This window comes from Lonchura striata, chromosome 12 (genome assembly GCF_050655825.1).
Source record: "Lonchura striata isolate lonStrDom1 chromosome 12, ASM5065582v1, whole genome shotgun sequence".
NCBI lineage: Eukaryota > Metazoa > Chordata > Aves > Passeriformes > Estrildidae > Lonchura > Lonchura striata.
Window position 1 is genome coordinate 3,131,360 of NC_140714.1, and position 16,944 is coordinate 3,148,303.

The following is a 16,944-nucleotide window of genomic DNA, read 5'->3' on the forward strand; positions in this document are numbered from 1 at the left end:
CATTCAAGTGTAATGCCATTACTGCAGAGGCAGACAGAATGCAATTCTCTAAAGATCTTGTCTCATTCCCTTCTCTTCTAGGGAGGTTAATGTGCTCAGATGATCCCTGCCTTTTCTTTTTGCTCTCTTGCTGCAAGAAGAGCAAAAAAATAGTGCTCCTGGATAATCAGTTTGGACTGGCTTTTTGGGATGGAGCAGGCTGGGAAGATGAACTCACCAGCTGGGTAGAAGCTCTCTTTACCACTTGTGCTTCAAATGCCTTCATTTGTTTTCTTAGCACTTTTTATTTCTACAGCTCTTTGCAAAAACGTTGTACAGATGTTTTCCTGAAATAGAAGTAACTGAGTCAAAACCTCTTTACCCAAAACAAGCTAAGCCAGGTTTAAATATTAATGCCGTGTGGGAATCGCTTCAGTCTGAAGTTGAAGCCATGTTTTGTCCACAGCCATTTGTCTCTGCCAAGTGGTACCACTGCAGAAAGCCCCAGCCTGCAGGGAATGTCTGCAGTGGCAGTGCTTTGCAGCCTGTGCTCACAGTGATTCCTGATTTTGGGAGTGAGAGCTGGGAGAGGATGCTCAGAAATGAGGCAGCCCCAGCAGGAGTCCTGTCCCTGAGTGCAGCTTCTCTGGATGAACTTACTGTCATTGCCACATCTAATGACTTGGAATGGCATTGATTGCCTCCACTGTACACATTTCTGTTTTAGCCACTAATTAAGTTAAAAAATCAAATGAGCCAGTGATTTGTTGGGTGTAGGGGCTGGCTCTGCACTGCCACAGCCTCAGATCTGCTGGCTGATCTTGTGTGTGATTTGCCAGAGGCTTCCCTGGGTACCAAATGAGTGTATGAGTGTGTGATATGATGCTTTTGATTTTTAATAATCTGATATTAACCATGGAATTTTGCATTTCCTTATCTGTTTTTAAAACTCCTTTGCATTCAGCTGGTTTTGAACCTCTGATTTCCTACTACATCTCTCTTTCTGATTTTATTTCAGTTTCTTTTCAGAAGTATTTTTATGCTGCTTTGGTTAGCAATATGTAGCCTATTCCGCCTTAGTATTTTATAACTTCAGCTCTTAATAACACATGCTGCTCTAACTTACTCTTTCATCTTTCTGTGTATCTCTTTTTTGCTTCCATTTAAAAGTAACTTCAGCATCTATTTAAGCCAATTGCATCTTATCCATCCCTTATTTTTCTCCTGTCTTTCCTGATGAGGATTCAGTGGAATTACTGTCTTAGTTTTTAAAGAAACCTCATAACAAATCCTTCTTTTGTGGAGGAGGGGGAAAAAAAATCGACTCGTCTTGTGATTTTAGGTCTGAGCTTTGTATCTAAACGTGTGGGACCTGCACATCCTTGCAGACCCTGCTGTTTGCTGACTCTGTGGCAGGGTGGAATTGGTTTGCCGTGTGCCAGGAGAGGCTGGCAGACCCTGCTCTGCTCCCAGCTGAGAGCCTGGCACGTGGGCACAGCGAGGTCCTCCAGTGCCACACGCCCTGGCTGCCACTGATCTGTCGCTGTGCAAGGTGACCCAGGCGGCCAAGGCACCGACTTCTCACCACAAAAGCTTTGTGGAGTTAATTTAATTTATTCCAAGTCGTGCCTGCAAGGGTCTCCTGCTCTTGCTCCAGACACTGCAGATCCCAGCTCAGTCTGAGCCAGGCCAGATGCAGCTTTCTCATCTATTCACCCTTTTGTTTAATTGTGTAATGATTATCGTTCCTGCCTTCATAAAGCAGAACATGGGGTTTGTTATCTGCATGGGGATTACGCTGATTGGGTTTTCAACGTGCCTCTGTTACATCTGGGTCACAGCAATGATTAATATTGAAAGAGAGCTTTTGTAACCAGGCTGAAGCTCTAGCACGTGTCCTGAAAAGGCTGCTGTGATTTTTAGAGAGGCTGTGAGGGGCAGAAGTGGATGTGTGGCAGAGCAAGTGGGATTTGTGCTTGATTACAAGCAGGTGGAATTTGTCACCCTGGTTGGGCTGATCAGCCTGGGCTTGTCAGTGGCAGGAGCAGTGCTCTGGTGGGATGGAAGGCAGTGCTGACAGTGCTTAGACTGGACAAAATAAGAGGTTATTCATGTGTCCCTCTGATGAGAGGTCAGGAGGAGCTGTGAGAGGTCTGTGTTGGTCTCACAGGTGTCCCAGCAGGGTTTTACTGCGTGATCCTGCTGTTAGCCCTTCCCCACTTTGCAGAACTGACCTGGGCTTGTCATTCTGACTTGAGTTGGCCTGGCTGCAGCCTTTGGGTCTGCCCTGCCTCAGAAATGCCACCAGGATCGAGTGCTTTGACCTTGTGATGGGAGCACCCTGCAAGGAGCCACTCTGGGCATCTTCTGGAGCTGCTCCCGAATCCCTTTGTCCCACACCACGGAGCTTTGCTGCCTGCTGGGAGCTGCTGATGGCAAGTACAGCTGTGAGAAAGTTCTTTACACAGCTCTACATCAGCAGAACAGCGACCACAGGTCCTGCTCTGCCTGTTGGAGCAATTCCAAGTGGCCACTGCTCCTCTGGTTTCCCCAAACATCCCACCAGGAGCCAGGGCTCAGAGCCTGCTGCAGCTCACCCTGGGTGCAGAACAACCTCACACCTTCCCCTGAGCACTCAGGCTCTTGAAAACTAATTAAACACACTCAGCAGCACTTCAGAGGTTTCCAGGTAAGACAGGAGAGTGGCTGCTTTAATGGCAGGAAGCCCTGGTGTGAACCATCAGCCATCACCACCACCAGTGGTGCTGGAATCTCACTGATGGGGCTGTTGGTTGTTCCTCTGGCAATATTTGTGTTCTTAGGCAACCTTAATTCTGGGATTTTTTTACCTCCAAATAATTGAGTTTGCAGCCTCAGTGTGTTCTTTTAATTTTATTAGGGACTAGAGAGAAATAAGTTTGCACAATAGTGAATTAGGTGCTTGTGCACAGGTTGGAGATGTGTCTTCATTGGGAAGGTTCATCATTTGGCTTTCATCTTCAGCTCTGAAGAAATGATTTTGCCTCATGGACTCTTCTATGGTCTGTCTCCTGGAGATAAAGTTCTAATTTTAATTTTTTGCATTTTTATGTGAACCTGGCAAATTTTTATTGTTTTAAACTCCTCCACTGTCCACATCACAGTAACGCAGGGTTTCTTTCCATTTTTCTGCCTTATCTGCCACAGAAAATACTGTTTTGCTTGTCAGCTGCAAATGACATACATCAGGGTAAGAAATGCCTTTCCCTGCATTCCTGCTCCCTGAAGTCTGTAAGGATATAACTCCAGACTGTCTGCTGTAGCCACTTTTTGCAGCTGTGAAGGAAGGGAACAAAATCTCTTCTGGTTTGCTTTGATGTGCTCCTGAACATCCATTAAGCTACAACTTCAGCGTTGCTGTACGATGCTGGGATAGAAATAGATCATTTTTCTTATCTCGGCTGTCCTTCTGAGCCTGTTAATGTAGTCTAATCCCAGCGAGGAACCCCAGAGATTTACAGCCAGAAATGTTTGCAGCAATTCTGCAGAACCTGTTTTGTGCTGTGGTGACGTCTTGGTGCTCACTCAGATCCTGCTGGGGCTGGAGAGGAGTCCAGGGAAGAGCACATTCCATCCCTGATGCAGAAATGGTGGGTTTGAACTCCACAGGAGCAATTAATGTCAGTCCCAAATGCTGTGCTCAGGATACTGAGGCTGAGGTGCTTCATTTGTCAGACGTGGAAATTCGCCCACCTCTTCCTTCAAATTGTGATGTGAATAGTGAATGCAGTGAAATAACACTTCTTCCTCTGCATCAGCCAGGCAAATGTACTCTGAAAGCATATTACTTTTATTTCTGACTCTTTTTCATCTTCAGTAATAGAATTAAAAGTTTAAATTTCTCCTAAATTCCTCTGTAAATATTATTTTTGTTACGGTATGAATCAGTCCTTGCACCTTACCCTCTCTGCAGCTTACTTCAAGTGGGATATTGAATTCAGTTATGTAGAAATAGTCACCTTCTCCAGGTTCCCTTGTCTTTCTTTTATTAAAGAGTTGAGGCATAACATACCTGAGGTTGAGAACCAGTAAAGAAGAAAATTATTAAAATAAATATAAAAAATAAAAGTCAATTTGTGTTTAACATATCCAATTAAAAATAGCAGCTAGACCTGGAAATAATGCCCAGCTGATTTTGGAACAGAAAATGGCACAGGTGATTCTGGCAGGGTGAGTAATGGGTCAAGGTTGGATGTCTTATTTTTGGCTTATTATTTCACTGTTGTGAAAGAATTATTGTTCCACTGTAATGTATTCATAGTAATAGTATATAAAATACAATAATGTAAGATAGTATGTATTAATTTAGATATAATATAAATTAAATAATATTATTCAACTGCTATATATTAATAGCAATAATAAATAAATATATAATAATGTAGCATATATTATATAGTATGTTAATTTAGATATAATATACATTAAATAATATTATTCCACTGTTATATATTAATAGCAATAATATATAAATATACATTAATGTAATACATATTATATTGTATTTTAATTTAGATATAATATAAATTAAATTATATTATTGCACTGTTGATGGATGGGGAGATGATGCATTTCACTGCACATACAACAAAATATTTCACGTTCTTTTGCTCAGCCCAGGTAAGGCCACACATTTGGATGAGAACACAACCAAATGCAAGGCCTGTGAACATCGGATTTTTCTGCTGCCTCACAGGTTTGGGGTGTGGAGAGCAGCCAGGCTGGGACATCTGTGGGCAAGACACTTGTCCCTCTGCTGTGTCTGTTCTTGGTCACTGTCACGCCTGTGCTGGCCCAGGTGGGAATCTGGGTCTGTGCCAGCTGCTCCTGCCTTGTGCAGCGAGGAGATGACAGATCCTGGTTGTTTCTTGTCTTGGTTTGAAAGGACAGGAGTCTGTGAAGGAAGGCAGGAGCCTCCTGTGAAATGGAAAAGGTAAACCCCCTCCCTCTGAAGTACCACGATTTCAAAATTAAAAGGCTCTCAGGCAAAGATATGGGAATGGGATTAACAGTTCTTTACTAGGAAAAAAACTAAATAAAAATTTAAAAAAATGTAATTAGTACAAACAAAAGTACTGATAGAGTCAGAAAGCTGACACCCTGAGGAGCCAGGGTGTTGGGAATAGTCCAGTGAAATGGTGGCTGCTCCTCCTGGAGGGGCAGATGAAATGCTGCTGGAGCAGGGATCTGGAGAAGGGTGGAGTTTTCTCTGAAGGTCTGGGGATGGAGTAGGTGGGCCTGGTCTTCCTCTGGGGATCCAGCAGGGAAGAAGCTGCTCCTCTGGGAATCCAGCAAAGGGTTGCCCTGGTGTCCCAAAAATGCTGATTTTATGCAGGTAGGAATGCTTGGCTCCTCCCTCTGGGCGGAGCATCTCACCATGGGATGATGGAACTTTCCCAGTCATGCACTGAGTCATTCCATGGCCCATTAACAGAAGATATCTCCCCGGAGGGAGACATTGTTCTTGGAAGAGATAAGAAAACTGCCCCACCTCCAACAGATGGCAAATAGAATCCATGCTGATCTTACAAGACAGGACACCCCTGTCCCAGGAACATTTTCTGGTGATATTTTGCCATGCTTGGGGCAGAATCTGTGCATTTCTCTGTGTGCAAGGTGCCATCTCTGGAAACATAAAGGACTGAAGTCAGTGGCAGGGGAAAAAAAAATAAATCCCACGGTCGTCAGCATGTTCCCAGTGTTTTAAAACTGAGCTGTTGTAGGATGGTTTTCATTGATTTATTTATTGAGGAAAGGCTTTTTGGGAACATTGCTGCATATTTAATAAATAAACAAACCTTCAGATAATTAGAGCTAGATCTGGCAGGGCTTTAGCCATCTGTTTAACTATTAAAATGTGAATAGCCTGGTGTTCTTCAGCACTAAACCTGCTTTGTGCTTGCGAGGCTGGTGCTCTAGTAGACTGCCAGGATGTTCTTAGGGCTTGTTTTGGGGAAGTGTTAGAAGGGAAAAAAAAAAAATCTGTGTTGCATCTGAGAAGTCGACTATAGGATAATCCTTGAGCAAACATCCTTGCCTCCTGAGATATTTCTCAAATTGCTTGAATTGCTTTGTTCAGCGCTGTGTTTGCCTGGAGTTGAGTGGTAATTCCCAGATAATACGAATTTATGAAAGGCATATTTTTGGAAATAGATATTGGAGAACATTTTTCTTTCAAAACATGCATTTCCCTAGTAACGCTGTTAGGGCTTGGTTTGGGTTTTTTTTTTTCCAGTTCTTTCAGTGCATTTTTGCCAGAGCAAAACATGTTTTGAAAAAATACTCCTTGCTTATCAGATGTTGACTCAACTTTTATGCTCTCTCCTGTCTCTGGTCCTTTCCTTCAGTTCCACGGATCCCACAGATCTCCTCATCCTTCTCTGTCCATCTTTCCCCTCATTATTGCAAACTCTTCTGCCTCTTCCCGTGCTGGCATCTCCTGTTCACCACACTCTGACACATCTGTGCCAATTTATTTTTTAGCGTTTCCTTGTGTTTATAGAACAGAGTTTTGAATTATTCTCCTTTAATGGGTGTAAGAGCATTTAATTGTCTCCTATTTCATATGTTCCTGCACCTCAAGTTGATTTGGGGGAAGGGGAAGGTTTCAAAGATCTGTAGGGTTTTTTTGCTGCTTGTTGTTCACTGCACCTGGTTCCAGCAGCCTGTTCACCCCAGCAGGACTCACCTGTGAGATATTCAGCATTTCGTGGGATGGAAACAACCTGCAGGGTCTGTTCTGCACTGAGTTCTGCAGCATTTTATTGGCAGTATTTCCATGGATTTCTCTCTTTCAAACTCAGTGGATTTCTGTGGTGTGCTGTGGACTCAGATGGGCCCTGCTGGTGGGACTGACGTGAGCAGAGATGGGGACAATATTTCAAACTCACAAATTGTCTGGGCAGCATTTTGGGTGTAAAATGAGCCTTGAAGGGTGGGAGGTTGTTTTGCTGTCGTGGAGCTTTCGGGGCATAAAATGCAAGTTCAGCCATGTGGCACGGAAGAAAGGGATTTTGTAGAGGCTGGTGTGGAATTCTGTGATTTCCCTGTAGCACCAGCCTGACCAAGTGAAACCCTGGAGATGCTTCCCCAGCAGCCTCTAAATCTCTCCTCAAGTGACAAATCACCCCCACCCTGCCTGCTTTGAGTGATGTTCACTCCTGCACTGTGAATATTTTTGTTCTCTCTCTCTCTGCCCAGCAGAAATGATTACAGAGATAATTTTTGGTCTCATTCCTCACTCCTAGCTCAGTGGGATTCTGCCAGGCTCCATCCATGCCCTGGGATGGCAGCAGAAAGTTTTTCACTGGCTCACGTTCAGCCCTGGTGTGGTGTTTTTCTGTTGGGCTTAACAGGCTGTGTATCCCAAATATCCTGGTGGAAATTAATTATGCAAAGTGCACATTTAGTTTTGGGTGTCTGTCTAAAGAAATACAAAGTTCATGATCACAGCAGTGCCTGGGTATAGCCAATTTTGGGGTAGAGGGTGCTGGGGAAGAAGGTTTGTTCATGCACACGGGTGAGTTAGGGGGTGCTGTGAAGGTTGTTGGGTTTTGTTGCTGCTTGTGTTTGTTTTTTCTTTTTAAAGAAACAAATTGGTGTTACTGTGTTTTCTCCAGCAGTTCTCATTACCAACATAGCTATTACAACGTGCTGAGGCTGTTATTTGCCCACAAGAGTTGAGAGAGTGGAATTTCTGTTCTTTTTAATAATGTGACTTTTACCAGGGCGAGTGGGCTGTGAATTAGTGCTTCATTATGGGCTGACATCAAACAGAGTCCCCACTTCAGAATTACCCACTCAAGAAAACAGCTTAGATTTGGTTGTCTGACTCATTTAGGCACTTGAACATCCTACCAATACAGAATTATACCTAAAGTATATTTAACAAGTTCTGCTCCTTTGAATAACAGTGGGTCTGGTGCAGCAATACAATAAATATTTTCATGGCTATTAAGGGACAATTATGTTTGTAGAGCTTGAATCCTTGTTCTGCAGTTTTGGAAACATGGTAGAATTGCTAACAAACATGTGTTGATAATAAAGAGCAGTTGATGTAAGTGTGATGAGATGCTTGGGTGAGTCGGAAACCTGAATTAAAAAAAAAAAAAACAGTTGGAAAACTAAATCCTGTTCCTCTCACAGTGAATGTGTTTTTTGTATTACTTAAAAAAATAAATAAGATTTGGTGTAAGTTCCAGCACTGCCTGCAAATCGTACAAAGTTCCTGTGTACAGAACTGGTGTCTGGGGGTGAAATATCACACAGGTTTATGACAAAACACCACATAACTCAGCGCTGCCACACGCCAGCAGCTGTGTGTGTGGAGCAGCTTTGTCATCAGAAATGCTCCGAGTTTTTCATTCCTAGGATGCTCTGTGTCTTTCCAAGGCATGGCTGTGCTGTCTGATGTGATCTCTCCCTTCTCTGTTACACGAGATCACGAATCAGAACCATCCAGGAGATGCTCTCAGGGAACGTGGCCAGCAGGCTCTCAGATGAGTTCTGATTTATTCTTTTATTTAAATGTCTCTGTTCTCAGTCTCGTTCTGATTTATTCTTTTATTAAAATGTCACTGTTTTCAGTCTCGTTCACCTTTCAGAGGCGTTCCAGGTCGTGTTTTCCCCTCCTGAATCCACACATCCATGTCTCTCATTGTTCTGAGTATCACAGGAGTGTTCAGTGCAGCTGTTCCAGGTTTGACACTCACATCTCTGTCACTCCACATTCTGGAATCTGTTCAGCCACTTGGAGTCTCAATGCTTGAGGCTGAAAACTTGGCTTACTAAACAAAAGGAGGGAACCCAGTGGGATATGCAGATTTTACATCCTTTTTGTATGGGTAGGAACTCGTTTTGTTGTTCTCATTTTGGACAGAATCAAAGACTTTTCAACAAAGCTGAATTGTGGTTTTTTTCTCCATTTTATTGCAGTGGTGTGTATATTTCAGTTGATACAACTTTATGGACTTGGTTCTAAAGCAGTGAGGCAAATACATGTATTAGCAGGGGAAAGGAGAAGAAAATGCTGTTTCAGGAGTCAGAAAGCCTCAGCTGCTAATTTTAAACTTCCTTCTATATGGCAAACTATAAACAAGCAATAAAAACATTTAATTTGCAAATTACAGTTCCAGCTTGGTTTTTATGTTGGATTTTTTTTCCCTTGTAGTCAGGATTTTTGTAACATTTTTACTAAGATATTTTCAGTGGCAGGATTAGAGCCTTTTCCTGGTAGGGTTAAGTAATTTAATTGTTAATTTTATCCATGAATAGTTGCTTTTCAGATGAAAAGTGAGGTGTAATAAATGCAAGGAAGAGGTGAAAAGATTAAGGCAAGAGAAACTAATGAGAACACTTCAGTTTGGTGACCAGTTTGAGAGAGTTTTAAAAGATCTGCTGATGAATAAACCAGTCTTTAGGCCAGCAGATAAAATGCAGAAACACTTCATGTGTTTCTGGCCTTTTTTTTCATGTTCAGTGGGATATTGTCATCCCGTGGGTGCTGGAAAGCATCTCCTGCTCTGACCCACCACTCCTCAAAAGCATCTTCTGTCCTGATCTCTGCTCTTTGTTTTCAGTTATATTTTATCTGTTGAGACATTTCAGCAGGATGAGATTTCAGAGGGATAAATTCAATCTGTAAAAGTAAACAAGCTTTGCCATTGTTAGCCCACCTTTTAAGGTATTTTATGTACTCTGAGGACTTCATGTCCCTTCCCAATGAGTTCATGTAATAATAAGTTTTATTAGAAGACACAGCTCTCCTCCCTGGTGTTATTGTGCTTAGGATAGTGGCTTTATTAAAAATCAAACAAAAACCCAACAAAGAAGCTCAAGGATAAACAATCACTCTTGATACACTTCCAAACATACCTGGATTTGACCTTCAGTCCTCTGAATGTGCTGCAGGAACCTGAAAATCAGCCCAGCATCGTGTTCAGGAGCAGCCAGTGCTCTCCAAGGTCAGAGACTGGGGCTCCACTGTGTAATGCTAATGAAGAGCCCAGCTCCTGTTTTGCATGCTGATTTTTCATTATGTTCAAAAAGCCCTGCCAGACAAGAGAAGACAGAAGTTTGTAGAGAAGTTAAGTACTGGTGTTTTGGCAGCTGTGTGATGAGTCTGGTAGTTGAGCTGCTCTGGAAGTTGGGATGGGGAGCTTCCTAATTTGTGGGAAATTATTCTTTTATTGCAGCATGGCTTGTGTTCTGCATTTTTCGATGGATATGCATTGCTTCTTGTTCCTCCAAAAACTGGTTTTCTGTGATAACAGCCTTCACCTGCAATCAGTGTTTAATAATTCTAATTTTTGCAACATTGCAACAGCCCGAACTGCAGAGCTGTGGTGGGTCCTCGCTGGGTGCCTCTGGGATGATTGCCTTCCCAGTCCTCCAGCACATCCCACATCCCTTCCCAAGGTGCTCCCAGCCCAGTCCCATCCTGCCCATAGGATTTGTTGGACAGCACAAAGACAAGGAAAGTTCTGAAGGTCTTTAGTTGCAATAAATGAACACATGGGCTTAAAACCCCCATTTCCCTTATGGAAATGGTATTGAAGATTTATAACTTCTCATGGTTGTGATGTAAGAGGGCAAAATGTAATCTAAATGGATTTTTTATGTAAAATATTAGTTCTATGGGTGTGATTCATCCTGAAACAGAGTGTTCTCTGAGGTGCTGCCAGCTCCTGGCTTTTCCTTCCCTGGCTCTGAGGAATGGTGTTGGGACAGCTGATGAATGTATAATGTTATGGGAGAAAGAGCAAGGTGCTGGAAAGGCCTGAAATGATAATTTAAGGCTGTGCTGTTTTGATCCCTGAGTGAAATCAGTTTGGCTGGGGTTGTATGTGACTTCTCTGTCATGTCCAGCAAAAGGATCTGAGTTTATTCTGAGGATACCTGCGTGGAAATTCACTTGGAAAGCTGAAAACAGGCTAAGAAACATTCCTGTGAACTTTATGTGCACTAACAAGGGATTGTACATCGCTCTCTTACTGCAGCCTTTTTTAAAGGAAGCATTGAAATTCTGCTCGCTCTTATTCAGTGTTCTCCCTGTAGCAGCTGTTGCTTTGCAGTAATAAAAAATGCTGTATTTTGGGGAAGTAGCTGCTGTTGGTCAACTCACTGCTTCTACTATTCTTAGTAACAAAGACAACCTTATTTAAAGACTGTGTTAGTTTAGCATCTTATACAAGGTTATAAACAATTAATTTTTTTTAATTGTCATCTGTTCTGTTATGGAAAAAAATGTATGGCTTATTTATGGAAAAGCTTTTGTTACTATAGAACTTTGATCTTGGCTTGTATTACATGTTTCATTTAGCTTAGTTTAAGGGTGTAATGGGGCCCAATTTTCTTTCGGTCTTGACTCACCAGGTAGAGGGAAAACCTATTGGTTTTCCTATCATAAATTTCTAATAAAATATCTACATTTACAGAAACTGAAGTGTTTGCTTCCCCCCACCCCAAGAAGTGCTGTTCCATTCTGTGTGTGGTTTTTGGGGTATCCTGTGCAAGGCCAGGGAATGGACTCAATAATCCCTTCCACCTCAGGGTGTCCTGTGATCCTTACACAGTTTAAAATAATCCCAGAGACCCGAGGCCAGTCAGAGCAGAGCGCTGGGTCAGCAGCGAGGTGCAAAGCTCTGACTTAGTGATGCTCCAGGGGATTCTCCTGCAGGAATTTTCCAGGAGCTTCCTTGCTCTTGGGAAAGATCCATATCTGTTTTCTGAATAGCTGTTATTACTGTTATTTTGCATTGGACATGGGAGCTTGATGCTTTGTTTGTCATAGCCTTCATCTCCAAAGAAACAGCGGATTAAGGATGTATTATTAAGTCATTGGCCCGCTTTTGGTTATCAAAGTCAGGGTAGCAGAAGCCAGGCATAAAACCAAAATTAGCCACAGGATCTGATCAATTATCTCAGTGCAGATTAGGTCCCTTCAGCCCTACTTCTGTCATCCTCCCTCGTGCCAGGCAGCCTTTTCTTCTGCAGGGGCTGCACCGAGTCCAGCTGAGACCAAGAGATGGGAGTCAGGATTTGGGAGTGCCAGGATTTGGGAGTGTCAGGATCTGGAAGTGTCAGGATTTCAGAGTGTCAGGATTTCAGTGTCAGGATTTCAGAGTGTCAGGATTTGGAAGTGCCAGGATTTGGAAGTGCTAGGATTTGGGAGTGCCAGGATTTGGAAGTGTCAGGATTTGGGAGTGTCAGGATCTGGAAGTGCAGGATTTGAGAGTGTCAGGATTTGGAAGTGTCAGGATTTGGGAGTGTCAGGATTTGGGAGTGTAGGATTTGAGAGTGTCAAGATTTGGGAGTGCCAGGATTTGGGAGTGCCAGGGTTTCAGAGTGTCAGGATTTTCAGAGTGTTGGGATTTGGGAGTGTCAGGATTTGGGAGTGTCAGGATTTTGGAGTGTCAGGATTTCAGAGTGTCAGGATTTGGGAGTTTCAGGATTGGAGAGTGTCATGATTTGGGAGTGTCAGGATTTGGGAATGTCAGGATTTTGGAGTGCCAGGATTTTCAGAGTGTCGGGATTTGGGAGTTTCAGGATTTGAAAGTGTCAGGATTTCAGAGTGCCAGGATTTCAGAGTGTCAGTGTCCTGCCTGTTGATGTTTCCTGATGTCCTGCTCGCTGCTGTTCCCTGCAGATGTGGAGAGCTCCAGGACGAGGATGAGGAGCGCGGTGTCGGTGCGCGAAGGCCAGGGCGTCGTGCTGCTCTGTGGGACCCCGCCCCGGGCTGGAGGTAAGGGGGACCTCGGGGTGGGTGGTAGGGCTGGGCAGCATCCCTGGAGAGGCTAAAATCACAATTATAATGAAAGAAAGAAACCAAAAACAAAGGAGGGGGGAAGTGTTTAAGAGGATTTACTTCTATCTTGAAATGCCTTTCTCATTCCTAGTAATTTCTGGGCACTTAATGTGTCTGATTTTTATGGGATTTCCTATAATTAATGGAGTATCTTCTGGAGTTACATTCTGCCCAATTTCACAATTGCTGAGCCTCGATGAATCCAGTTTTCCCTGTGAGCAGAGAATAGCAGAGAGTAAGTAAATGGTTGTCTTGAGCATTGCTGCTGTCTGCCTGTGTTCTTGCAATCAAGACATTCTGTGGTGGGATGGAATGATGCTGTGTAATTTAAACCACTGCTGCACTGAGGGGGTGAGAAAAGTGGATATATGGATTCTTGGTGGACCAAAAGTTGCAAGTGCATTTCTTACCTCGTTCTACATCTTCAGTTTTTGACTAATTGCTATTGAGCCTCAAGTAATATCTGAAAGGAACTGGTTTTATTGTTTTTAATTGATACGGAGTTTCATTATTGAAGGGCTGTGATGTTCAACATTAGATCTGATTGCAAAGACAAGGTAATAAAAGCTAGACATTATATTCAATAATATAGGTGTTGTGGCCTCATAAATTTGGCAGAGTCCAAGCAGACACAGCCATAAAGTGGCAATTTTACAACTGTCTGAGCTTGCAGAATTTTTTCCCCTCCAAACTGATACGTACACTTAAATCATCTTTATAGCCTTGCAACAGCTTTGTCTTTCAGCAGCTGAGGAAATGGGTCATTCTCCCAGCTATGTGTAAGAATTAGAATGATCACATCTTCCTTCTCTGCCCTCCAGCTGTGTCCTGTGTGTGGGTTTACACCCAGAGGTGATGGCCAAGCTGAGGCAACGCTGCCTGACTCTGGCAAGGTTTAAGTTTGAGGTGTGGAACAGGAGGTGATGCCAGACGTGCTCGTGGTGCTGAGAACAGTGGTTGGAAGAGGTGAGAATTCCTCTTGCAGTCAGCAGATGGGAGATGATTGACACCCCCACAGTAATTGTGGTATTCATGCAAAAACAGAACTGAGCCCTCCCAGAATTACCAAATGGGATTGAGGACTGGTACCAGAATTACTTCAGATCGTTTAATCTGTCTGAGAATTGGAGGATTAACTGTTGAAAGTTTACTGGAGACGTGGGGCAAGGTAGAAAAACACCCCTCTCCTTTCTTTACTGAAATAAAGCTGCAGCAGGGTGACATCAAACACGCAGGGTGGGATGCAGGGCAGGAAGTCTGGGATAAAACATCCAGCCAGGAAGCAGAAGTGGTTTGTTAGGAAGAGCAGAGATGGTTTAGGACCAGCTGACCTGGCCTGAGGGATGTTCAGCCCTTTCCAGATCAGTGATCTGACTTTTTTTTTTTTTTTAACTTGGAGTCTGTATTTATTGCGCTGAGCTATCAAATAATTCCAGACAGTGCTAATTCTAAAAACTTCCTCCACCAGCTTGTTTCCTCTCCCCCTGTAGCCCCCAAAATACTCTGCTTTTGTTTTCTGGTGTGTTGTGCAGTTTCTAAGAGCTTGCTAACTTAATTGCACTTATTTCTTGCATTCTCTGTAAAGAGTTTGCAAGAAGAGACTTGATTAAATAGTTATTATTCCTCCCTGTACAGCATCCCAGTTACAATAGAAACCAATGCTCATCCCCAAAGAAATGCCAGCTCATAGTATGGCAAAAGAAAATTGCTTCCCTTCTGCAATTTATCGTATTTTTTTCATTGCTTATCTTGGGCACAGATATTTACATGAGTTGTATGAATGTCCCTTTTCAAAGGGGAGCAGATTATTCCTGCAGTGGTTTTGTCCTTTGAGTGTGCAGTTCCAGCTCCTGTGGGCTGTGGACATCCAGCATTAAACCAACACTGAAACTCCATTTACAAATCTCAAAGCACTCCAATACTTCCTTTAGAGTTACCACATTTCCCCTTTCTGGAATTTAAATAAAACTCCCTTTTTTAGCAGTCTTGTTTGGGATTTACTGAGTGGAAGGTTTGAAAAATGATTGGATTTGAGTGTGAAGAATTTTCCCCCAAATGTTTTTCTGATCCAGGCCGGTTTTATGTTAAATACCCTAAGTTGTATCATAATTGAGCAGTGATGTTTGGATAATTAAGATAGTCATCTGTCATCGTTCTGCATGGCCATGTTTCTGGATCTTTGAATTCTGTTGCAGGGAACCTGTTAAAATACCCCTTTTTTTGCCACCAAAAATCAGTAAATCACCTCACCCACTAAAATAAAATAAAAATTTATGTAGCTCTCCTGCTAGTTTTCCAGTTGTTGCAACCTTTAAATTGCACTAAAATCTACAGCTATTTCGACTTTTTACTGTGTTACTGTGATGTCTTTAATGGTTTTAAAGGGCTGTCGATCCAACAAACATCTCAATATCCCAGACTTAATGTTGGACACAGTTAATGTGCAGCTGGTTAAAAAACATTCATGTGATGCTAATTTTTGCCCATTCTGCCAAGAATGGGAAAAGCTAGACATATGGAGATCTAAAAATGATTTTTCTCTGCTACTGATTTTGTTCCAAAATTGGTATCTAACGAGTGACAAAGCCCTCAGTAAAGCAAATCTGAGTTCCTGTAGGGTTTTACCTCCTGTTACTACTGTACTGTATTGTGATTATTGTGTAGCTTGTCTTCAGCCGTTATTTCTGTTCCTGTATATTGTGATTTATATTTGTTTAGTAGTCAGTTTTCCTCAGCTGACATTGATTTTGGATTTATGAGGTATTTCTGCTCTTTGAGAGAGGAGCAGGCAATGAGGCATGGCCCTTTTTTGTTGTCTGGGGTGGTTTAAAACTGCTTTATACGCAGAGAAAAAGACGATTTTTAATGGTAGAAGTGAAGATTTGCTTGATGGTTATTTGAACGTTTCAACAAATTTTAGTTTGCCTGAAAAAACACAGCATTAGTTTTACATTGGTGTACTTGCTGCTGCATTATTCCCATGGGGAATGTGACCATAACCCAAGAGAACTTAAATAAATAACAAGAATTTTGTGGAGCTGATGAGCTGTTGCTTGGAAATTGCAAGGAAAATCTGCTTTATTCCTAATTAGCCTTGTGTGCTCTGTGTTCCTGTTTCATGCAGTATGGCAGGGATGTCCCTACATGGATAAAGCAGCAAGGATTTGTCCTCCCTCTTCATACAACTCCCTGATAAATGTGGGTTTAATCCCTGAATGAGGCAGGATTTGAAGGGCACGGATCAATTCAGCTCACAGCATATTGTGTCAGAGTTTTGACATGCTGATAGGAAATAATATTAGATCATGGAAAAATAGATCCCAAGTTATTGCTCGGTGTTGGCTGTGACAAATCCTTCACCGAATAATGTCATGAGTGTTTAGACTTGCAAATTTTCGCTCGTGTCTCTTGTATTGCCATTTGGAGACCTGCAAGTTCCAGCAGGGCTCTGCTTCATAAATAACATGGCATGGGGAGAGTCTCAGATGCCAGAAATATTTGGATGCTGTGATTGCTTCTCTTCTGCAGCTCTTGAATAGCAACATGCCATTTTTTCAGGGAACTGTAAGAATTAATTTTACGTATTTGGCTTGGGAAGCGTTTTATACCTTCAAAGCAAAGCAAAGTTAAACAAGTGCAACACCAAAATTAGATTTTTGTCCTACTGCAGATCAGTGGTTTGGGTTGGAAGAGACCTTAAGGATCTTGCTGGAATCTGTGGTATTGATGATTCTGAGATTGTAGAAAGTCTCTGTCTTTCTGCCCCCTGCCAAAGCAGAAGCCAGAATTGGTCTGTGCTGTTTCCAGGTTGTTTATTCTGTTTCTCTCTCACATGTTCTGCTGCCCTGCCCAGCTCTGTCCTGCAGGGCAGCGTGTGGGGCTCTGCCCTCAGTGGGATGTGACAAACATTAAATACCAGAAACTCCCTGGGCTGCATTTACAATAACGTGCCAATATCTGTCACCTACGTTGGACAGTGTGTCCCCAGCCTGAACCAACAGAAAAATGCCAACACCACAGTGAGACATGGAGGGCATGAAGAAGGAGAAAAAGGACACGGCACACCCAATTTCCTCCATCTTGTCCCCTTTGGACCCCTCATCTAGAATCCTAAAATTTTA

The 16,944-nt window shown here is 42.7% G+C and overlaps 1 protein-coding gene across 5 annotated transcripts in view; it reads left to right on the plus strand.

Annotated features, from left to right (window-relative positions):
* LOC110475079 (contactin-3) overlaps positions 1 to 16,944 on the plus strand; it is a 103,688-nt gene that overhangs the window by 37,333 nt on the left and 49,411 nt on the right. For all 5 annotated transcript variants that reach the window (XM_077786187.2, XM_021538960.4, XM_085590292.1 and 2 more), the window contains one exon: positions 12,665 to 12,760. In XM_077786187.2, the coding sequence (XP_077642313.2) occupies positions 12,665 to 12,760 (96 nt within the window). The remainder of the gene's footprint in view (positions 1 to 12,664; positions 12,761 to 16,944) is intronic.